General features: G+C 37.1%; 1 protein-coding gene across 1 annotated transcript in view; it reads left to right on the top strand.

Annotated features, from left to right (window-relative positions):
• The first annotated feature begins 902 nt into the window (after positions 1-902).
• LOC123308921 (eukaryotic translation initiation factor 5B) overlaps positions 903-24,886 on the top strand; it is a 153,184-nt gene continuing 129,200 nt past the window's right edge. Inside the window, exons 1-4 of the mRNA XM_044891730.1 lie at positions 903-1,109; positions 1,169-1,243; positions 5,578-6,314; positions 8,617-8,985. Coding sequence (XP_044747665.1) covers positions 1,063-1,109; positions 1,169-1,243; positions 5,578-6,314; positions 8,617-8,985 — 1,228 coding nt within the window. The 5' untranslated portion in view covers positions 903-1,062. The remainder of the gene's footprint in view (positions 1,110-1,168; positions 1,244-5,577; positions 6,315-8,616; positions 8,986-24,886) is intronic.

Genomic DNA, 24,886 nt, shown 5'->3' with positions numbered 1-24,886 from the left:
AGTGGTGTCATTTGAGAATTTTATGTCTGAGTGAATTATTCCGAAAAGTTTACTACAGGATTTTCGATAAATGTCATCGGAGAAGTTCCCTAAAATGGATTTTTCTATTTTTCGTTTGACTTGTCCTATACAATGTAAATGTCTTAAGGTACTAATAAATATGTCTATGTAATTATTATTATTACATCAATGTATTAAGATGAATAGCCACAAATACGCGCAAGTTGCCCTGTAACTTGTTTATTCATGTGAAGTTCATCTTAACTTGAAACTGCCTTCAATTCATTTTACTTATATTGATGCAAGATGATTCTTGTTGAAGAATTTAACATTCTTGTAATTATCTGTTAATTCCTTCGGCAGATACCCATTCCCAACCACTGCATCATATGCATTTCATCTTCGAGTTAATATTTTTGAAATCTACAAATGATGTAAGCCAAAGAAGATAACAAACATTAACTGTCCTCAAGCTATTATACTGATCTCTTGTATTTTCCATGCAAATAACTGGATTTGTTTGTTATGTTCGTCACATATTTTCAGAAGAGATTCGACATTGTGATAAAATACGTAATAACAGAAACTTTTACGTAGAACGGGCAACATAGTGTTGATTTAAAACCCAAAAATGTTTTGACAAGCTTCATAACCCCACATTTTCTTACTATACAGAGTGAAATGTGTCAAATTTCCATGGCCAACCGACTGCTAAAATAAAAGTGAATGAAGTATAGATATCTTTATCTCTGTGTTGAATACATTGCACTCTATGGGAAGAGAGTTCAATGGTTGAATATCAAACCCATGCTCAGAACCATAGAGTCTCTGATCCTAACAAAGAGTAAGTTGATTACTCTTTGATCAAACCACATCAACATCAAACGACATAAACAAATGTCAAAAGAAAAGAGTGCAAATGATGATTTGCTTCGTCTTGAGAAGCATGTTATGTTAGTATTCTCGCTTAATAAAACTTTTACTCAGGATTATTTTACAACCTATGTTCACTCAAATATTCATAGCTTGGGATAGTAATCTTAAATATCTGAAGAATATAAAATGGGTAAAGCGAAAAAAGGTCGCAAAGCAGGAAAAGGAGACGTAAGGTAACTAACAATATGTTAGGTTAAAAGTGGTTTTTAACATTGTTTATTTATGTTTTAAGTGAATCCGAAGAAGAGACCTTAACTACTACAGTCGAAAGTACTGAGAACAATGCATTCAATAAAAAGACCGACAAGTAAGTATGCAATGAATCGATGAATTTTAGGTTAATCTACACGATTTGTATTTTGGATGCTTGCCATTATTCATTAAACACACATTTCGTACTTGAAATGGAATTTTCCCATTAAAAATGATTCGTTTTGGTTTGATAGCTATTAGTTATTAGTTGGAACTGAATCTACATTTGGAAAAGTAATCGAACATCAAGTTTGAATATTATTTCGTTCTATGGTGTAACTAGTCTTGCGAAGTTCTTCTGAGAGCTAGTGTTCTAGTGGGAGTCGTAGTTCATTTTTATTAACACTGTCAGTTGCATATCCAGCTTCAACAAAAAATGCTGGTCAATTTTCTTTTATTGTAAATTCATCCTTAAGGACACAGTGCTCTATGGGAACTTCTCTAAAACTAAAAAAGGTAATTTGGTTCTCGGTATTACAAAATCTGGCTCCTTTTGGGCAATATGATAATCCGTTACTCTGTCTAATCATATGTCAGATGCACAAAGACAAAATATGAAAATCACACTACATTTGATCATTCAGATCCATATCGAGGGTGGGCAAAGTTCGGTGTCTACTGAGGGGATCTCGAGAACCATAGCAGCTAGAAGAAAACAGATGACACATTCTCAAGGTCTTTTTTCATGACTAATCTAAATCTAAAAACAGAATCAGCCTATCAGTTTTAGATTTCGAGTTATATATATATATAAGATCTGAAACTTGAACCTTCTTAGGCACTTTCATACATAGAATCTACTGACAAAAGATTATTTTCCAATTCAAAAATAACAAATTCAATAAATGTTCGCATTTAAAAAAATTAAAGTTCACCTAATGGTTCGAAATGAAAAAATATTTTGAGCTCATCAGTGGATTCTACGTGAAAAAGTGCCTGCAGAAGGTTTAAGTTTCAGATTTGTAACTGCAAAGACAAAAAAGTTATGAGAGCTTTACGAAATTGTCAAACTCAAAAACGAAGTATCGTAGAAGGCTGCGGTTTTCACCATTTTTCGTTTTTCCGAAAATGAGCTCGGAAATGTGTCTAACGTTTTCTTCTAGCTGCTAGAGTTCTCAAGATCCTCTCAGTAGACAATGAATTTTGCCCACCCTGTACATACTGTCAATGACCATTCAAAGGAACATTACTCTACCTTTTTAATTTTTTTCATTCAATACCTTCCTTAATGAAAGGGACATTTTACTGCTAACATTACCTGATAAAAACAAGTTTTATAACATGGACACCTAAGCAAGCTCGTGTTGTGTTGTCCAATTTTCAAAATAGAATCTATTTCGTGCATGTAACGTTAATATATGGGATCAAGAAACTTCAAAGTACTGCAGACAAAATGACAGCCTTCCTCAAAACAACCGAGAAAACGATGTATTTCTCAGACTGCATTAAGAGAGTCTCGAGTATAGAATAGTTATCAGAGACATGGACCTTGATTTTTTATTGAACAAATTTCCTGTCAAACGTTTGATTTTGATAAAAGTGAATTCACTGGCAAGACCTTGTTAACAGAAATTGAACTTTGAATATAGAGGCACCAACTCGCACCCATTCGATCATCTAAGCCTAAGTTAATTCTGACATTGGTGACCAATCATATTGAAGATATCAGCTTGGAACCGAAGTAACGAAGTTTTGTTCGTATTACGCATGGAGGTAGGAAAAAGGCCTCCCTTCACCTCCAATACTTTGGTTTTTTATTTCAACTAACAAAGATGAAATTAATTTTCAATGTTTCAATGGGAACGAAGGAATATTTGTAGTCACAATATTAATCAAAATGGTATTTTGAAGCAATTATGGAATATATTTCTATGTGGACAAGGATCTTTCCAGTATTGTTCTAACATGGTGCTATAAAAGTAGAACCCAAGATCGTTGCCAGGCGTTCCGCCGAAATTTATGTGAAAAATCTTGTTACTCTTTGATTATATCTTTGCTTACTCCTTTTATGGAGAATAGAGACTCCCCCTAAAGGTGCCTACAGAGTACACTGACGTGACGTGGGCCCACGTCATAATGCGTATGATTCCAAAATCCAACGAAGGATTTTGCGCGGAAGCGTTCAAATTGTTGTGACGTGACGTGGGATTGCACGTCCAACGTCATGTTAGACCAGTTTGAACGCTTCCGCGCAAAATCCCATGTTACATTTTTTAATCTGGCATTATGACGTGGGCCCACGTCACGTCAGAGTAATCTGAAGGCACCTTTACTTGCGACAGAACATTCTAATTCACGGGTTCATTTTTCTCCATACTTCTGTGCTTCTTCCAATCCTTCAGGGGTGGAACTCCCTTAATAACGACGTGAATCGTGTAAACTCCTGCCATCTCTGAAACATCAGTAAATTAATTTGGAAAAATAGGTTTAGTTTCCTGCGCTGTTAATTTTGCGCATAAACTAGAGTGACTTTGTAAGCGTAGAACAAGTTAATCTATGATTCTGCGCATGTGCTTGAAATTGATATCGAATTATGTCGAAAAACATGGTGTATGCACTGATTAGATTTTGTTTTTCCAATTTTGAGAATAAGGGATAAGTTTCGTTTTTCCCACTGTAGGTAGCGCTTCTTAGAAATTGACAGCTTATTGTCAATTGATTTTGAAAATAAATCGAATACATTCTTACGACTTGCAAATTTTCTGTATTTATAATCGATTATTATTATATATGCTTTTGTTTTTGAGTAATTTGAAAAAAAAAATTTTTTTAATTCGAAAAATTTCTTCAATTTTTTTTTCAAAACCGGACAACAAAGACGGTGCGAACTCCTGGATAACTTTGAAAGTGCTCAAATGCTAGGAAGTGTAAAAGAATTACGTCTATTTTTGATTCTGGCGGTAATGATGGGGGTATTGTAAACAATTTAACGCACAAAAATAACGATATTAAAGCGTTAAATGTCATAACTCCATCATTATTTGCCCAATTCATTTTCAATAAAGCTAATTTGGAAGCTCTTCTCAAGTGCTTCAAAAAAGGTTTTCTAAGTTTTTCCCTAATTTGTCTTTGTTTTTCTGCTATTTGATGTTGAATGTTTGAAATTCAGTAGTTTGCGAATTCATACTCAACAGAAATGAGGCATATCTCGGTTCACATTGCACTCAGAGACCTGGTGAAAAACTAGTTTGTTTTGTTTTTCGATAAACTACAATTTGGTTTTTTACAATTTGTCCGATGAAGCCTATAGTTTTTGAGTTATTTGTAAAAAACTGTTCGAAAATTTGGCTATTTTAGGTGGAAAATCTCAGGTTTCAATCGCAAATATCTATTGAGTTTACAAAAAAACTTTTCAATACATTTTTGCTCAAATTCAATCCTCCCAACTACTTCTGAAGGTTATTTTGACTTTACTTATCCAGTCATTTAGATTGTTTATGAATAAATAAATAATAAGAAGCAACAATTATTTTTGCTAAATTTTGTCAGAAAAAGTTCAAAAAATAATTAGCCACAGAAATTTATTTTTTTCATAGATGTTTTCTGGGTTCCGAGGAATAAGCCTAACGGCGCTCCACTATAGTTGATAATGGCTGAGTGAACTGTCTTCCTGTTGACAGACAATTCGAATAAAAAAAAGATAAAAATATCTTGGAATATAATTCGTTAGAAAAACCCTCATACCTGACGAGCAAAAAATTTCTGAAAAGGCACCCGAAATTCTGGTTGAATTTGAAAAATTCGATAACGCATAAGTCGATTCTGAACAAAGTTAAAACGATTCGTTAAGCTTGAGATGAGCGCCAACTTGCAAAATTTCATATCGATACATCCAAAATTGCGATCTGTAACGTGCGCAATACAATTTTTCGAGGAATATTTGAATAACTCAAAAAACGTTCTTCGGATTCCATCAAAAACACTAGGCTTCTTGATACCGTATAATCCGGCAAAAAATTAAGCTGTAGGTTAAAAATTGCTACTTGTAGCGTGTCCACAATAGTTTACACAAACACAGACAGAATTTTTGATACAGATTCTGAATCTACGTCCTAAGGTGGCGTTAGTAACAGTAACAAAACCTACTCAGAACACAACTGGTTCTCCGAACCCTCAGAGCGTCTGAAGGGAGAATCAGGATGATATAAATAATTATGATATTTTTTTCTGAAATGTAAGGGGGCGCGCATAACATGCGCCTTTAACAAGCGATTTTTTATTCTGTATGAATTGCTTTCTATTCAACAGGTTATCAGGAAACTTACTCAATTTGGTTCAGCGTTGATCCTCTTATTGAAACACTGACTGTAAAACGAGTTGTATTGCGCTTTTAGTATTCATTTTTCAATTTCAGTATGTATTTTTGTTCAATATAAATTTATTTTCTAGTGTTTCTAAGGAACAATCTGAAAAAGTCAATGGTGATTCGAAGAAGGAGAAGAAAGCTAAATTGAAAAAATCGAAAAATGAGGAGTCCGATTCTGAGGACGATAAACCTGTGGTCTCAAAAATCCAAAAATCCTTTGCTCTTCTTAGTGTAGAAGATGATGTATCTGATGAGAATATCAATGGAGATGATACTGAAAAAGAAGTGAAATCAAAGGCAAAATCAACAAGGAATAATGAAAAATCAAAGGAACAGCTCATCAGGAAAGGTAAAAAGGCCAGGAGAAAAAAAGAAGATAGCGATGAAGAAATTGAAAGGGCTTTAGCTGAAATAGCATTAGAGCATTCTGGTATCAATGAGGAAAAAAATAATTCAGATCCCCAAGTCAAAGAAAAGAATGAAAATGTAGAAATTTCCGATGATAAAAAGTCTAAGAAGAAGAAAAAAGATAGGCAAACTGAAGAACCTTCAGTAGAAAACACAGTATCAGATAAAAAAGAAGACGGTGCTAAAGAAGATAATGAATCAGGTATTAAAACAGCAGCTCAAAAAAAGAAAGAGAAGAGAGAAAAACAGAAGAAGAAAGCTTCTTGTAATAATGCTGAAGGGGCTGCGGAAGAAGTTGAAAAAGAAACTAAAGAAGCTGATATAGAGGCTGAGCAAGACAATGAAAAGGATTCCAAGAAAAAAAAGAAGAAAACGGCAAAAGATGAAAAAGAAGCCAAAGAGTCCAAGAAAGGTGAGTGAAGGGTAGCTTTTCAAATCTTTACTAATTGAAAAATAAGTGAAAGCAGGCTTTCTCAACTTGGTGTCCACAGATCCTTAAAAAGTTCTATGACCAAAGTGCCAGGGATCTATGGTAACTTTGCATATTTCAATTTAAGATGTATTTTGGCGTGAACATTTTTCAGAAATATTTCGTAGGTTTTCAAAAATTCGTAATTTGGCGTTTCAGCGGTGTTGTCGCACGCAAAAATGTTTGAAAATATTTCGTGAATATTGAAAGCAGATTCTGGCATAGTTCGTACCGCAAATCGCTGTCAATCACTTGCCATCATATCGCGGTTTCAAGCTTTCAAAACTATTCATTTTGACGAAGATTCAAGTAGTGAATCAGTATAAAATGTGATGTCACATAGAATATATTTTTGGAGGCATTTCAACACCAAAATACAGTTTTATTGACATCCATCCAGTATTTTTTTTTCTTTAATTTATTGCAGTTTATTGTAATGCTGAAAGTGGGCTGATAGTTCCCAAATACTGATGGTAGGTTTATGCGGCGTTTTAAAGAACTTGAATATAAGAAAGGAATCGATCAGGGCCCTAATTCTTGAATTGTAGGGAGTAAAACAACCGACAGAAAAGTTGAGAAGGAAATACACAATCGATCTGCGATAAAGTGAGATGAAAGATCCGCTTTCTATTCTATTGAGCTCAAGAATACGGGCCTGGATGGTTTAGTGGCATTACAAATCGATTTGATTCCGTATGGTTCTTCCAAAATGTTGAAAAAAAAAATTAGGGTACTCAATCATTTATTCGTGTTGGCCTCTTTGATTGAGGGTTTGAATAATCCCCTGAATGATGAAAGACTAAAAAGATTCTGCGTTTTCAAGGAACATGGTTGTAAGGATGTAAAAAGAGCTCTAGGTACCGTTTCCTTATTCCGAATAAAAAAAAAATTGGCAGACATTTGGTCACTGATTTTGAGATGTAAAAGGTATCCCATTTCGTGCTGATATTATCTCCTTGGATTTAGATAGAGAAATGGGTTTTTTACAATAGCGAGCTACCTTTTCATGAAATCGGCGCAAGCAGAATTCTGGTTTTTTAGATACATGGTGGTATTGTAAAGTATCACTTTTTAGGCACCTCTCGTATCTCTGTTTTCTGAGTTATAACATAAAATATTTAATTTATTCTACAACAATGGCGGCTCACAACAATAAGGAAAAGCATGATATGATGTTTTGGTTCATTCAATGTAATGAAAATTCGTGAAAAGCTTCGGAATTATATTTGCAAAGGTAGTAGAAAAACTTTAGGAAATCTTAAATTCTGAGCTTGTTTTTGGAAAGTCCACTTCATGCCTAATGAATATAGAAAATAAACTACAGGGTATTCTATTTAAAAACTTGTTTGCTTCATAAGGTGTTAGCAAAAAATTAATTACGTCACCGGATGCTACAAAAAATTCTATCAGAAACTTCTAACTTCGATAAGTTTGAAGATAACTAAGATACGAGGGAAGCCTGAAAAAGGATACTTTTCAATTCCACCCTGTATCTCAAAAACCTAGGTGTCAAAATTCTGCTAGCGCCATTTTTAATTTCATAAAATATCTTCTATTTCCTCTATCTTTAAATATCAGGAGATACCCCGCAAAAGTGCCCAAAATGGGATACCCTCCCTATAGGTAGGGCTATTCAGTAAGGATTGTGCCTTTTGTATTTCGCCAAACGTATGATCTATGGCCTTGAGAAAATAAAGCTCACTAAAATGTCTAAAAATTTTCCACTAGATGGCGCAATTAATCAATTAATATTATATAACTACGGTTTTTACTGAACATACCCTAATTAAGGTTGGTTGGTAATATCAACAAGAGAAACCACACATTCTCTGATTGTGTCATTTTTCCATTCAACCTGTTTTTGAGTGATGAGGAAATTATACATATATATTGCGAGAAAAAATATTGTACTATTTTATTTTTAACTGTGCTTCCTCTTGGCAATATAGGTCTCATGGTGGCAGCCCTAGTCCTTATTGTTCCTTGTGGCACAAGAATTAAATGTCTGCTACACAGATAAATTATATAGAAATTTGGCACACAGCTCCCTAATTATCTTAGTTCTTAGGAACGCTGCGCAAACCCACCATAAGACATTTTTTTTTTAAATCCAAATGACTAGTAAATTCTAGTGGGCTGTTTATTTCCACTATAATATAGTTTGAAGTTGTAAAAAAATGCAGTATTGTGAAATCAATTCTGAATTATGTTTGGTTAGTTTATGGTAATTGCTTTCTCAATTCAGGACCTGGAAAGAAAGCATTAGCTGCTATGCAAGAGGCACTGCAGAAGATAAAAGAAGAAGAAGAACGTCTCAAACGTGAGGAGGAGGAAAGAATAAGAAGAGAAGAAGAAGCAGAGAAAGCAAGGCTGGAAGCTTTGAGATTAGAACAAGAGAGAAAAGAAAGAAAAAAACAGAAAGAAAAGGAACGTAAGGAACGATTGAAAGCAGAGGGGAAGTTACTCACTGCTAAACAGAAGGCTGATCGAGCTAGAGCACAAGCGCTTATAGATAGTTTGAAGGCTCAAGGTGTTGAACTTCCTGATGTAGGAACAAAAAAACCTAGACCTGGCACCAGGGTCAAGCCTAGCAAGCCGAAACCGCAGCCAAAAGGTGAGCAATTGACATACTATTTATCTCTGCTATTGATTTGAATGCATCAGAGATTCAACAGGTACTCAAAACAAAGATGATATAATTACTTTGTAAAGGTTTTCATTATTTCCAATAATTTAAAATTATTTCAATCGAGTGTTTTTTTAATGTTTTGCTCCGGGAGACTCATAGTCTAATTTGATTTCACCTAATTTTCTCACCGAACTTGGTCAATTCATCGCAGCTTATTTCCAGGGAATAGTCTGAATACTTATAGATATTTTGTTTTATCATGTCCAATGATGAACATTTTGAATTTTTCGAAAAAAAACTTTTATTATTAATTCTTCACAAGACAAGTAATTCACAAAATTGTAATGAAGCAAAAAAGGGTTTGAATTTCACATATATTCATAATTTCAAAAATCATAGCATGAATTGAGATATTGAGTTTAAACTCTCTGGAGATAGGGTTCCAAAGAGATAAAATTAGATTTTCTATGGTTTTGAATCCAAAATTTGGATTATCGTTCAGTTACAGTTGGGAAAATATTCAGAGATTAAGTTTTAAAATATTCGTTTTGGAATTGGTAAATTCGTTTTTCGATAACCTCTCATAAATTAACTTTTATATGATGGAAGTGATCAATATAAAAGTTGTTAGATTCTAAATTTTCCGTCGAATAAGCCCAAGCGAGTAATTTTTGAACCACTCGTTAGCCTACTAGCCTACTAGAGAACCACAAAGTTGAGTCAATTTTCAGAGTGATATTGTATGATTGTTCCAACATTGGCTTTTCGGAAAGAATCTTCGAAATATTGTTGGAGCCATTATATACTGAAAGTTACCTTCAAAGAGATTTTAAAATGTTTCGTTTCAAAGTTGGTTAAGGTCCTCTTCTAATAGCCCGATTTCATGGTATGAGTTCTCCGGCTGCGATAAGTCCTTCGTATACGAAGGACCAAACACATCGCTTGTTAAATGCATCCTCATAGCATAGGGGCAACCACCTGGAAAAATTTCAGCGGGACGACTCAGAGCCGTTTGTGAATACTGTAACGTTTTCTTCGCTTGATTAAAACGTCCAACTTATTTAAATTATTTATTTACACTTAATACACTTATAACTCACAAACTAACTATGACACTACTATTTATTTTCACTCTTATTTATTTTCACTAGTTGCTTGCACTGTGAACTATAACTGTACTTATACTTCCTACCTGCTCCTCCGCTGGGCTTATATAGGCGACCGCAAGGGCCGGACTGGTTACACTGTCCCCTCCTTGAGCCTGTTCTGTCCCAGAACAGATTTAGTGAATTTCTCCGAGGACCGTGGCGAAACTTGCACTCATCACCATTCCTACAGTAGCCATTCTGATGGAAGTAGCACTCTACAGTTTTTCCAGGCTCCCTGGCCTGCTTCGGATTGAAACTGCAGGATCCGTATATCAGTCCCCTGAAATACCACCTCCAGCATGCTTCGCACAACTCGCCAATTCAGCTGGTCCAATCCACAACCGAGCTTGGGAACAGCTAATTTCCTAACTCCAAAGCGTTGAAGGTCTTCTTTCAAGCTATGCAGTGCCGTCCATAGATTCTGATAGAAATGTTGCTTGGTGACTAGGTAATAAATGAACCGACCTTCAGCCTTTAATTTCAAAACTTTTCCGATTCTTGGCTGCTGTCGTAATAGTTGTAAATGACGTCCAAATTTATTTCTGAATACTCTTGCTATTCCTTTGCTCAAACGAAGGTCCTTCGCTACGCAATGAGCGAGAGAGTATTCCTCAGACACGGTAAAGAGGTCTTGTTGTACTTCCTGTGAAACGCGTGTCTCACCATAACAATCCATAAACTTCTGGTAATCGCTGCTACCTTGCATCGGGGCTTCCACAAGACGTACTTCTTCTTTGTCCTGCGCGTACGGGGCTAATCGGTTGAAATGGACAACCTTTGGTTTTCCTCTGGGGAGCTTCCTTATCCGGTAAACTACATCATTTATCCTCTTGATTATTTCATACGGTCCCTCCCACTGTCTCTGCAGCTTTGGTGAAAAACCTTTTCTCCTTTGTGGATTATGTAGCCACACCAGATCTCCAGTGGTGAATCCACCTTCAATAGCCTTGATGTTGTAGCGCATTTTCATTCGGTCACTTGCTTGCTGCATTTGATTGCGTACCTTGTCATGAATGTAATCCAGCTTGTTCCTTAATTTACTAACGTAGTCCTCCCCAGCTACGTCTTCTCCAGGCTTACATCCAAACTCTAAGTCGCAAGGTAGCCTTATTTCTCGGCCGAACATTATACTGGATGGAGTTTCCTTGGTAGATTCATGAATCGAAGATCTATGGTGAATAGATGTAAATATTCATCCCAATCTCGCTGGTGATCAGAAACTACTATGGCTAGATGTTTTCCCATGGTCCGATTCATTCGTTCGACCATGCCGTCTGATTGTAGATGAAGAGGTGTAGTCCTTGTTTTGTGAATCCCCAATTTGCTGCATACTTCTTGGAATAACTTCGATTCAAAATTTCGGCCTTGATCACAATGCAGCTCCAGAGTTATTCCAAATCTGCAGAAGAATTCTCTGACCAATTTATCAGCTACCGTACTTGCCTCTTGATTAGGAATACCGTAGGCTTCCACCCATTTCGTGAAATAGTCCATCGCTACCAAAATGTACTTGTTTCCATGGTCTGTTTCGGGAAAGGGGCCAGCGATGTCGATAGCTACTTGTTCCATGGGAGATCCGACGTTATATTGCTTCATTGGTGCTTTTCCTTTACCATAAGGTCCGTTAGCAGCGCAAACCTTGCATCTTCTACACCAATCTTTAACGTGCCTCTTACAATTTAGCCAATAAAATCTCTGCCTGACTTTTTCCAACGTCTTGGTTATCCCGAAATGTCCACCTGAAGTTCCGTTATGTAGTCTGGTCAGAATGTCTGTCACACGGAAATTCGTCACAATCAACTTAAGTCTCTGCTCAGTTCCATCTTCATTTTCCCAACAACGTTTCAGAAGACCTCCATCAATCTTCAGCGTTTCCCATTGTGCCCAATACGACTTTACATTCTGGCTCAGTCTGGATACTACCGAGTCTACCGCTCTTCTTCCAACTCAGGATTACTTTCAAGTCGTTATCTTCTTCTTGTGCTCTTTGAATTTCTTCAGGTAGCCAGTCGTCTTCGATTACGGTGGTCCGCCTTAAATCGATCTTTTCTTCCAGACGCGAACAATGGCTGCAAATCTCGGGACAAGGTCTTCTTGATAACGCGTCTGCATTGCGATGGCTAGTCCCCGCTCTGTGTTCAGTGTCAGTCATACTCTTGCAGCCTCTCAATCCATCTAGCCACTTGTCCTTCCGGGTTCTTTAAACTCAGGAGTCATTTCAAAGCAGCATGGTCCGTTCTTAGTAAGTATTTCTACAAATATTTGTAGAAATGTTCTACGGACTTGATGACTGCTAAAAGTTCTCTCCTGGTCACACAATAATTCCGTTCTGGTTTGGACAACACCCTGTCCATCCTGGACATGCGATAGAACGCCGCCAATGGCTGTATTACTGGCGTCGGTGTCGAGTACAAATTTACCTTCAGCCCTTGCGTAACTCAGAGCTGGAGCTGTGACCAGAGCCTTTTTCAATCGTTCGAAGGCTTCAGTGCAATCATCGGACCATATGTACAGGGTGGGCAAATTTCGATGTTTTAGGACTACAGCTTTTGAACCAGAGGAGATAGACAAAATCTGATATCCCATTCTCGTTCTATTTTTCTGAGAAACTTACAATAGTAGTAGTGATTTTTCGCCACTTTCTTTTGTTTTCGAGTTATAAGCAAAAAGTAGAAAAATGCCGACATCGAAATAAATTTATATCTCCGCTAATACTGATGATAGAGCTCTGAAATTGAAACATTATAAAGGCACTTTTTTACGTAGAATCCAGTGGCGGGCTCGCCTTTTCAGCAGGATTTTTAATTACGAAGCTATGACCCAAAGATATGTTTTTTTAAAAGGGAACACTAGTTTTGTGTGCAACTTTTTGAAAGCTTAATTTTTACTGATTTCAAAAATATATAACATCATATGGTTGGTATCAATATAAATAATAGAAAATAGTCAAAAACACTTCCTCCCAATATTTCTATGGTTTCAACTTTTGACGAGCACAGAAAAATAGAGTTTCCTATAACAAAAGCAGTCTCCTTCCGGCAATGTCATTCTTTCTATGCTCTTTACCAATTTTCACAAAATTTGAATCAAGATATATTTCATAAATTTTCATAATAATGAAAGGACTTATAGAAAGAGACACTGGTAATCATACGATGCTATATTTTTCTATGCTCATCAAAAGTTGAAACCATAGAAATATTGAGAAAAAAGGTTTTTGACCATTTTCTATTATTTATATTGGTACAAACCATATGATGTTATATATTTTTGAAATCAGTAAAAATTAAGCTTTCAAAAAATTGCACAGAAAACTAGTGTTCCCATTTGAAAAAACATAACTTTGGGTCATAGCTTCGTAATTAAAAATCCTGCAAAAAAGGCGAGCACGCCACTGGATTCTACGTAAAAAAGTGCCTGTATAATGTTTCAATTTCAGAGGTCTATCATCAATATTAGCGGAGATATAAATTTATTTCGATATCGCCATTTTTCCAATTTTTGCATATAACTCGAAAACAAAAGAAAGTGGCCAAAAATGACTACTACTATTGTTATCTTCTCAGAAAAAGAGAACGAGAATGGGGTATCAGATTTTGTGTATCTCCTCTGGTTTAAAAACTGTAGTGTTAAAACATCGGAATTTGCCCACCCTGTACTCCTGTCCATCTTCCGTCAATTTCGTCAGCGGCTTGGCAACGTTGGCAAAACCAGATACAAATCTTCTATAATAAGTGCAAAGGCCTAAGAAACTCCGCAACTCACACTTGTCTTTCGGTATAGGCCATTCCTGCACTGCCTTGATCTTATCCGGATCAACCTTAACACCTCTACGTGAAACTACGTGTCCTAAATATTTCACTTCTGTTCGAAACAGATTACATTTTTTTGGACTTAGCTTTAGGTTGGCATCACGAAGTCGCTGTAAAACCTCGGATAGGTTGCGTAAGTGATCTTGGAATGATTTTCCCCCTACTATCACATCATCCAGATACACCAGACAAGTTTTCCAGGAGAGCCCTCTCAATATTGTCTCCATCAGGCGTTCAAATGTGGCAGGAGCATTGCATAGACCGAAAGGCATAACTTTAAACTGCCACAGACCCGTTCCAATACTGAAGGCAGTCTTTTCTTTGTCTTTTGGATCCAAGCCAACCTGCCAATATCCACTCTTCAGATCCAAGGTGGAAAACCAACGTGATCCCGAGAGTGTATCCAGGGTATCATCAATTCTCGGTAAGGGATAGCTGTCCTTTTTCGTGTCCTGATTGAGCTGCCTATAGTCTACGCAGAATCTAGTTGTTCCATCCTTCTTCTTCACTAATACTACGGGCGATGTCCAGGGGCTATCGGACGGTTCGATTACACCTTCTCTCGCCATGTCTTCAATAATCCTTTCAGCTTCTTCTCTTTTTGCCAGAGGAAGACGTCTAGGATGCTGTCGGATAGGTTGTGCATCACCAGTATTGATTTTATGCTGCACAACATCAGTCTTCCCTGCTTTTCCGTCCGTAGCAAAAACGTCGGAGAACGTTTGAACCAATTTTCTCACTTCGAGTAGTTGGTAGTTGGTATCGGTCGAGCTCTTGACATTATGAAGTGAGGAGGGACACCAGTTCTTCAGAATTCCTTTGCGATTTTGAGACTTCTGCAGTACTTATCCCACCCGAAATATGGTACACAGGTACACCACGTCCAATCAAGGTATCCTTCTTCAGGGTGACTGGAAACATGTTGACATTGAGCAATCGGATGGGAATGCTGTCTCTTACCCTTACCACGGTCTTCCCAAGTAATAGTCCTTTAGCTAAGGTTGTATCGTCACAGGGCTCAATTACTCTCACGCAGCCACTCCTCTTTACATCGTCACATCTACCAGTCACTATTCCTTCAGTTCGCCCTGGCAACGTGATGTCCTCGGTCAGTCGAATCCGATATATCTTGTCCTCCACATCATTGAATGGAATCTCTTCACTTCCTAGCCGAAGTACATCACTCTTCATATCCAATTGGCATCCAAGCTTCTTAACAAGGTCCAATCCCAGAATAACTTCTTCCGTGATTCCAGCTACCAGAACTTCGTGGCTAACTGTTGTGTTTCCCAATTCAATAGTGGAGACGATCGATCCATAAGTCGGTATTTCCTGTCCAGACGCAGTTCGAAGTTTGATCCTAACTGGGCGAATCTTGAATCTCTCAGCAATTTCTGGACGCACAATGGTTTTGGTCGAGCCAGTGTCTACCAGTATTTTCACAATTCTATCATTTATCTTTCCTGGGATAACTATGCTTGATAAATCCTTAGACATTATTCCTCGGATTATCACTTCGGTGGCATTTTTGGCTTGGGTCGATTTATGCCCCTTATCACCGACCCCCTTTAGTTTCCCTGCTGAGACTCTTTTTCCAATTCTGGACAGTTTCGCTTAAAATGCCCACTTTTGTTGCAGTTCCAGCACACAGCATCCTTTTTCCTAACTTGTGATATTCTGCGGATTTCTTCTCTGACAATGTCCTCAATAGATCGGTCTGTTTCTTGGATTTGTCTTACACGAAGGTGTCCTCTATGCGACGCTTGTTTTGCTGCCTCAATTTCTAAAGCCTGGGCTAAGGCATCATCTATGGTTCTAGGGCGTGCTAGTCTCAGGGCTTGTTGTATTTCACTATCCTTTATCCCATCCACGAATGTTTTCAATATTTTGATCGCAGGGAACTTACAGAATGGCCATTTGGAAACTTAACAGAACCATTTACGGGGAATTGGCCACATTCGTGGAAAAAGCCGAGACAGGTGGATTTTTGTTTGAAGGGGATACTTGGGTGGGAGTCGCCCCGTTCAAGGGGTGGCTCCCACCTTCAAATTTTGAGTAGGAAAGATAGGTTGTGTGATACCTCATATGAAAGCTTATAAAGTCAGATTTCTATTTTTGTACTTGTTTCGAAAATTGGATTTAATTTGATTAGTTAATGGATGCTCATAATATTACATGAGAATATGTTCTGATTCGTAATAAACACGAATATTTTCTTAAAATTGTGATTATTTTTTCATTTTAGAACTATGGGTTCTTAGGAATTTTAGAAGTGAAATAGCCACCCTCTAAGCGGGGTGGCTACCCCTCTTGAATTTTCCATAGGGAAAAATTGGCCATGTGATACATACATTATTTGTAAGCACATCATTTAAGCTTTTTAATATCTGAAATAATTCAATAAAATTCAATAATTAATGGTTGTTGTATTTCCTGATTCATGATCTTGAATGAATTGTTTCTCGAAGATAACATATTCTTCGATTTTGAACTTCTGTACTTTTGGTACTTGTTTCTGTGAATTTGACCTTTATAAACGAAGAGTTTTCATTTTCCGCTACAAATATCGGCAATAATTGATTGTCTTCTTGTTCGGAATGCGACTGTTAATAATTCCTTTTTTGTTATATCTATTAAAGATTAATCTTGTGTCCTCCAGCTGTTTATTGCCATCACATAACAATAAAACCATGATTTTCATTTAATTTAATCCCTCGATTAGTTCAATCCTTTATCCTGCGTTCATTCGAGATCATGCAGAGAGGGTGGAAATTATTTCACTTTTTTTGAAAATAACCAATGTGGTAAGAGAACAGCTGAACTATTCAATTAGCTTCATTTGGATCGGCATGTTATGTATATACGTACTCGAGTTAGTGGCAAAGTTTCGGGAAACTGGATCAGTGTGTAATAAAAAGCGAAATATCAAAACAAATGCAGGGGTGGATGTGGATGTGTTTGGTCCGGTGGCTCTCAGTCCAAGATCGAGTACGAGGCAACTGGCAACAGAATCTGGTTTTCCCCGTAGCATTTTGAACATTTTGATGCGCCATAAATTCCACCCGTACGAATTTCATCTTGTTCATCAACTTAATAGAGAGATATGGAAGCATCTGTAACGTCATGCGTTAGTAACGTTACGTATTTCTATTTTCAGAATAACGGGCGGTATTAAAGATAAATAAATAAATGAATCTCTTTATTCCAGAAGAATTTACAAATTATAAAGAAATGGCGTCATGAAAACAGTACTTTCTTAACCTAGGGTACCTCCCTTGAAGCCAAGAAATCATTAAGACAATAAGGTTCCAAATTTATCAGATATTCCTTAACTTTTTTCTTGAAAACACTATCAAATCGTAATAATTTTATTTGATTTGGAAGACAGTTATAAAATTTGATGCATCTATAATACGTACTCCTTTCTGTTATTGACAATGAATGAGGAGGATAATTTATATTCAGTCCTCTTGTGGCATAATTGTGACTGGCCTGAGATGAAAAAGTTTCATTGTATTTGAATAGAAATAGGAGGCATTCATATATGTACAATGCATAGATGGTAAATATTTAATTCTGTCTGAACACTCCCCTACAACTATCTCTTAACTTCATCTTATTTATATAGCGTGAGACTCTTTTTTGAATAATAAAAATTTTTTGAACCTTTGCATTTGTCCCCCAAAATACAATGCCGTATATAATAACAGATTCCAGACATGCATGGTAGAGAACAATAGATTGCTTGATGTCTATAACTTTTGAAACATTTTTGATTGCGAAAGATGTGGTGCTCAGTTTATGGCATAAATAGTCAATATGAGTTCCCCAATCAAGAAATTCATCTATGTAGATACCTAAAAATTTATGGTTCTTTTCTAATTTGATTTGCACATAGATTAATAAAACAGGAGATAGAGCATCTCGACAAAAACGCGTTCCCAAAATACTGCCATAAATATGAATTTAGATTCCTTGGGGGGGGGGGAACTGGACAGGGGCGGGTTCAGAACTAGTCACACTGTGAATATTTAGGTAGTCGGCAGTAATCTTATATCGAATGGAAATATGTTTCAATGCAAAGATTTCGACTATTTTTCTTATGACAACTAATCAAAGGGATGTAGAACTAATAATACCAAAACACCTGATGTAAAAAAGAATTTATTTTGAATACAATGTTACTATACACTAATGGTCAATATAACCCTAACCTACATACAGATTATTACTTTCATGAAAAAAATTCCCTTTAAAATGGTTAATTCTCAGATCAATAGAAGTGGAAGCAGCTGAATTTTATGGAATTTGTATAATGAGAATCTAAAAGAGTTTATTCATTGGAGAGATCCTCAAGTCTTTCGTACAAATTTTGCGGAATGAAACAGTAATGTAATACTATAAACATGAACCAATGATTGTGAAATAGGAAATGATTTCTTATTGTATACAGTAACTCATAAAAGAATTCCTCAATTCTAGATGAAGCATCAATCTTTTTTTAGGGGCAGTTTTAAATTGAATTAAGTTATATTGCATATAAACTAATGAGCAGTGTTTTTCGGCAACTCAAATACTTCAACAACCTGCTTCCCCCTTCAAATTTTTATACCACCTCGGAAGTGCTTTTTGCTGTTGAAGTGCATAATAATCAAGAGTTCTTTTACGAAACTGTAAGCTTTAACTGAATAATAATGCAACTTTTAAGCAAATTGTTCAAAGCCATTGCCATATTTATGTATTTTATGCATGCAGCTGTCTTCGAAGAAATTTTTCATTAGGTATTTGCCTCGATTTTCCAAGATTTCATCTTGAATTTTTCTTTCCAATGAATTGGGAACTGCTTGTAAGGCAGCAACTTTTTTCTTGAAGTACTGATGACGACTCATTCGTAATCTTAAATCGGTTTTCTAACGTCAATTAGCTGTTTTTTAATTTCTGTTCTCCACTTGTCTCCTGCAACAATTTTTCCACTGAAATTTTACTTCGAAATATGAGGTATCCTGATGACAGACATTTTCATTTAATAACTCATAATAATAATGGGAATATCCGAGCATTATTTGAATGGTCATTATTGTTATCATAATTACAGTAGTAGCATAATTTTTACATTGCCATTGAAATACATTTTAGAAAAAAAGGAAACTTTTTTGATTTTCAAAAAAAGTTCAAAACATGACCTCTGCTCATTTTTATGGATTTTCATTCCTAAGACGAGTTCTATTTTCCACAGCAGTTTATAAGGAACTACAAGACGCTTTCATTTCTGCAAATCCTGAACTGGCATTCGTGTTTCTTGATATTGTTCTCATTTTCCTTCCATTTTCCTCAAAAACTCCAGTAGTGATGACAGGTTTGGCACAGTATTGGCTATAATTACAACATTATTAAAGCAATTAAATCTCGTTCTACTGTTCATCTCGAAACCAGGAAGAATGTTTATACGAAAACGCATGATATAATAAGAAAAAGAGAATCTACTATAAATTTCAAGTTCACCACAAAACTAGAAGTAGTCAGAAATCAAAATTCCAAACAAAGTGATATTCAGACAATAAAGCGAGTAAAATCAGTGGTAAACTACCTATCTTACCTCACTCGGGATGGCATCTTTTTTCAAATTTACGGTAAAAGTCGATTATATACCGATTACTCCCATTATAATGAAGTCTGGAGTGTAAATTACAAGAGAAGTGTAAATTGTTTTCATGACCCATTGCAACTCTCCACTGCTGTCGTCTGGTTTCATTTCTGGGAAATCTAAAATTGAAATCAATTATTTTATTGTATAAACTCAACATTTCAATGTAGATGCAAATCATTAGATGGGATTCAAACAAAATTCGACCCTGGCGTCCCCTAACTCCCTCCCCTGATTTCATAAAGTCGTGAACTCAAACAAGAATAAAATATCAAAAACTCACCAGAATAAATAAATCGCTTTCCTCTTTCGTGTATAAATTGCACTTTTATTTCAAACACACGTTTTTACGGCACATCGCTGCTTATTTTCCAAAATATTACGACGTGAATGATTGAAATAATATTTTGACAATTACAAATACACACGCCGTCTTAGAAATTTAGAAGGGGAATACAAGCGTAAATTCATTTCATTGGTGGTTGCCTGCAGTGGGAATTATTTGAAAAATGAACAGTCTGGAAATAGCTTATGATCCATCTATTTAATCTATGGATTTGCATGCCATCTATAGTCAGGTTTTCAGGTAAATCTACTCTTGACCTCTTTGTCCGAAATAAAAAAGAGGTTGTTTTATCAGTGTTTAGAACCAAGCGGTTATTTGAAAACCATTTTGTCACTGAATTTGTTGTTCGGATGCTATTTCCTCAATATTGCTAAGACTATCACTCCATACTAGGATATCTGTGTCAACAACATATTTCAACAGCTGGTACAAAACAAGGCTTAGATCGTTTATGTAGATCAAAAAGAGCAAGGGGCCCAGAATACTGCCCTGTGGAATGCCTACCATCAATTCAACAACACGAGAACTGAAATTCCTGCCCGATCTGTTTATTGAAACATATTGTTTCCTTCCATTTAAATAAGTGGACAACCAAGAGTATGCCGGACCTCTCACTCCATAAGCATACAGTTTCTTCAGAAGTATTTCTATATTGATGCAGTCAAATGCCTTGGAAAGGTCCAAAAACATCCCCAAAGTGTAATTTCCCCTCTCGAGCTGCTCGACAATTATTTGAGTGAAATCAAATATAGCTGTGGTTGTAGATTTATTTTTTATTGAGCCATGTTGATTCGTATTTATGATGTTGCAGCTATTAAAAAACGCTAGTAATTTAGAAAGGACAATAATTTCGAATAATTTTGAAAAACTCTGTAATAAACTAATACGACGATAATTTTTAAGTTTATGAGGATCGCCTTTTTTGAAAAGGGGTATAATCATTGCCAATTTCAGCTGCTCGGGAAAAACACCGTATTTTAAGGAGTTATTTATAATGTAACATAAGATATCCTGAATATCTTCCAAGCATGCTTTTATTAACGATGTGGGGATGCCGTCTTGACCACTAGTTTTTTTATTCTTAAGTTTCGATCCGTAATTTATGAGCTCAGTAGATGTAAGTGGTGTAAAGTGAATAGACTGATTGTTCTCATCATCGATATTGCATTCCGTAATTTACGGGTGGATAACGTAGCACGTTATCGTAATTGATCTGGATTCAATTAGAGCATTTTTTAATTGAGACTCATAAAAGTAGATACAGATACATCTAGATTGGACATTGGCTTATGGCTTGATGGCAGTAAGGCAGTACACAAATTATTCTACATTATCTCTACATATCCTCCAGAAGATATGCTGAAGCTCCGAAATATTAATTTCCAAAATCAACAATTTTTTCTTGGTGACTATAGTGGCCACTTATAGGTCCATGTTCATTATTTTCAAAATTATGAAAGTACACTGTGAAGAGATATTTTTTTCAACACAGTTCAATAAAACTCCACAAACAAAAATTCCTGTGATTTTGCATTCATATAAGCGCTTATAATCCACAAAAACAGCATATAATCAACCGAAAAAGCATTAGAAACCTACGTCGACAACAAACTTTGACATTCACCGATTAGCTGTTGCTTACGCTAGTAACGTAAATTCGTATCTTCCATACGACTGAAATCTGAGCCAGATAGCGCGAGACGTTATTCCATAACGTTATTAGCGTACGTCGGCGTTATATGCTTCACCCATATCTCTGAATGAAGATGATTTTTATCGCCGGCGCGACAAGGATTTTTAGAATGGCCCTTACGATCGCCTGACCTTTTTCTACTCGTTTTTGTGGGATCACATGAAAGGTAGAATTTATTCTACTCAGCTCGAATGCCTGGAAGAATTACGTCATCGTATCGTAAACGACTGTAAACAAATGACACCAGCGAAGTTACTGAATGTTCTTCAACGTTTTGAACATTTGCGAAACTAATAGTGACTTTAGCCTTGCGGCTTTCACACTCCTCTCCACAGGACCATTCACTCATCCAGATATCTCAGATATCAAAAGGATTAAGCTCTGTTGGAGTCCTTTCCAGGTTTTCGGACTCGTGGTGGTGGTCGGGTTCGGGCCGCTCCTCGGCTTCTTGCTGTCGGTTGGATTCCTGATCCACCCGCACTTCCTGTCGAAGCAGACGGTGTTCCTCTGTATTCCCCATGTACTTGCGTACAGTTCTCGCCGTTCCCAGCAGTACCGCCTTCTGCATGACTATAGATATTTTCGTCCAGCTGAAGTTTCCTCAAGTTCTCTAGTAGTTTCTTCGGTATCAGGCCTGTAGATGATATGACAATAGGGATGGTCTTGACATCTTTCAGCTTCCACTGTCTCCTGGTTTGTTCCTCTAGATCTCTGTATTTTGAAATTTTTTCGGTGTGTCTTTCTAGAAGATTGTTATTATTCGGAATTGCCACGTCGATGAATAGTGCTGTGTCCTCATCCTTATTGAGCACTATGAGGTCTGGTCTATTGTGAGTTATTTTCCGGTCTGTGAGAACCGTGCGATCCCAGTAGAGCTTGTGATGTTCATTTTCCAATGCAGCATCCGGATGGTGATTGTAATAAGGAACCTTTTTCGAACTTAGAATTTGGCGTTTTAATGCCAATTCTGGGTGAAGAATCTTGGGAACAGCGTCATGTCGACTCTTGTACTCCGTGCCCGCGAACTTCTGACATTCCCCGGTGATGTGCTGGATAGTTTCATGTGTCGCACAGCCATAACGACAGCTATCGTTCTTCACTGATGGATGCTTGGCGATATATTTCATGTAGTTCCTTGTCGGAATCACCTGGTCCTGGATGGCAAGGATGAAGCCCTCTGTCTCGGGAAACAACCTTCCGGAAGTCAACCAGCTGTTTGACGCAGATATGTCGACGTAATCATGATTGACCTCTTTCTGGTGCTTTCCATGCAAAGGTTTGCCAATAAGGTACGAACAGGAAAATCTCGTTCCAATTAATAATTACAGTTGGGAAATATCGGTCCAAGGAACACTGCTGTTGATAGCTCTCACCAATTTGCTGCATTTTGCTTTCTGCAGATTGTTCGACAGTTTCCAAGTGGTCCTGTTGTAGCTTCAACGGAGTAGAACTACCAGCAACACAAACTACTCGATGGAATTCTGACGAAGCAGCCTTGTTCAGGAAATATTTTCGAAGTCCTTCAATTTCCTGGGACATGCGGTTGGACAAGTCAACAATTCCTCTACCCCCGAGGTGTCGTGGCAGCTCTGTCCGTTCTATTGAGCTTTTGGGGTGATGTTTATTATGTTTTGTCAATATCGTCCTTATTTTTCTCTGTAGGGCTGCTAAATCCGTGGTGGTTCGAGAGATGATACCGAATGAGTAGCTCAGCGCCTAGCAAACGTAGGTATCTATCGCTTTTATCAGATTCTTGCTGTTAAGACCAGTTCTCATTATCCTTCTCAATCTTCGGGTGAACTCCGTTAATTCTTTCTTCATCTGACTCTTATTGATTTTTCTTGCCTGTTTGATGCCTAGATACTTGTATGTATAGTTATTTTTATTATTTTTTATTATTTATTGTAAAGAGTTGAGGTTTGAACCTATAAACTCAAAAAGAAACAAAGAAAAAATTATGAGGAAACTCGTAAAAAACAAAATAAAACTAAATTAAGAAAATCCATTAACCATCCACCGGACGTCTACAGTTGTGATTCCATGAACTTATCATAGAGGTTCTTGAATGCATTAACCGATCCTGCATTGACCACTTCGTGCGGGAGACCATTCCACACATCAAACACTCTGTTGGTTAAGAAGTTCCTTCGCTGGTTGTTCTTGAAGCTTTCCTTTGCCAACTTGAAGTTATGGCCCCTCAACCTGTTGACCCCACTTCTAAACATAGAACCAATGTCAACACTGAAGCCGCCATGCAGAGCTCTGTAAGTTATTATGGAGTCTCCTCTAGTTCTACGGTCCTCAAACGTTGGAAGCTGGAACATTCTGAGTCGGTTTTCATATGAAGGCCGAACGCGACCAAAAGGTATTCTTGTGTTCCAGCGCTGGACAGACTCTAACATATCTACCTCTCTTCTGAGTGACGGCGACCAAGCAGGACCGACATATTCCATGATTGGCCGGACAAAAGACTGATACAGGAGCCTGCTCGTTGTAATGTCACATCTGGCAAAAGCTTTTTGAAGTTGAAATGTGACCTGCTTCGCTTGTGAACAAACAGTTGTTATATGTTCAGACCAGCTCAGGTCACTTGACACAACAAGTCCAAGTCGCAATGGCTAGTCGCCGATAACAAGGTTCACTGATCGACCGTATAAACTGATCTCGGGTTATTTTTGCCAATGTGTAGGACGCAGCATTATTCTACATTGAGCGGCAGACACCAAATGCTGCACCATTTGGTTATAGCGTTAAGATCGTCCTGAAGGATGTTCTTCTTGGGCGTAGTTATACAATTTTGTATCATCGGCAAACATAGCGCATGGGGATATGATGAGCGAAGGAATATCACACGTGTACAGTATAAATAAAATAGGACCGAGAACAGATCCCTGAGGGACCCCACTGATGACAGGAGTGTCTTCAGCAGAGACAGCGCCTCCAACTCGGACACGATAAGATCTCGAAGATAGGAATGATCAGATCCAATTGAGGATTTCACCTCTGACACCACAGTGTTCTAATTTGGCAAAAAAAACGGCGATGTGGTATCCGGTCGAATGCCTTAGCAAAATCAAGGTATAAGACATCAATCGGCGTACCCGAGTCCCAGGCCTTAGTCCAATCGTCAATGCAGGATAACAAATTCGTCAGGGTAGAACGGCCTGGCAAGAATCCATGCTGCTGGTCAGGGATGATATGTTCAGACAAGGCAAAATCGAGAATGTGCGTCGAGATTATCCG

Source organism: Coccinella septempunctata, chromosome 3 (genome assembly GCF_907165205.1).
Source record: "Coccinella septempunctata chromosome 3, icCocSept1.1, whole genome shotgun sequence".
NCBI lineage: Eukaryota > Metazoa > Arthropoda > Insecta > Coleoptera > Coccinellidae > Coccinella > Coccinella septempunctata.
Note: the sequence above shows the minus strand (reverse complement) of the source record. Positions and strands in the feature narration are given on the sequence as shown.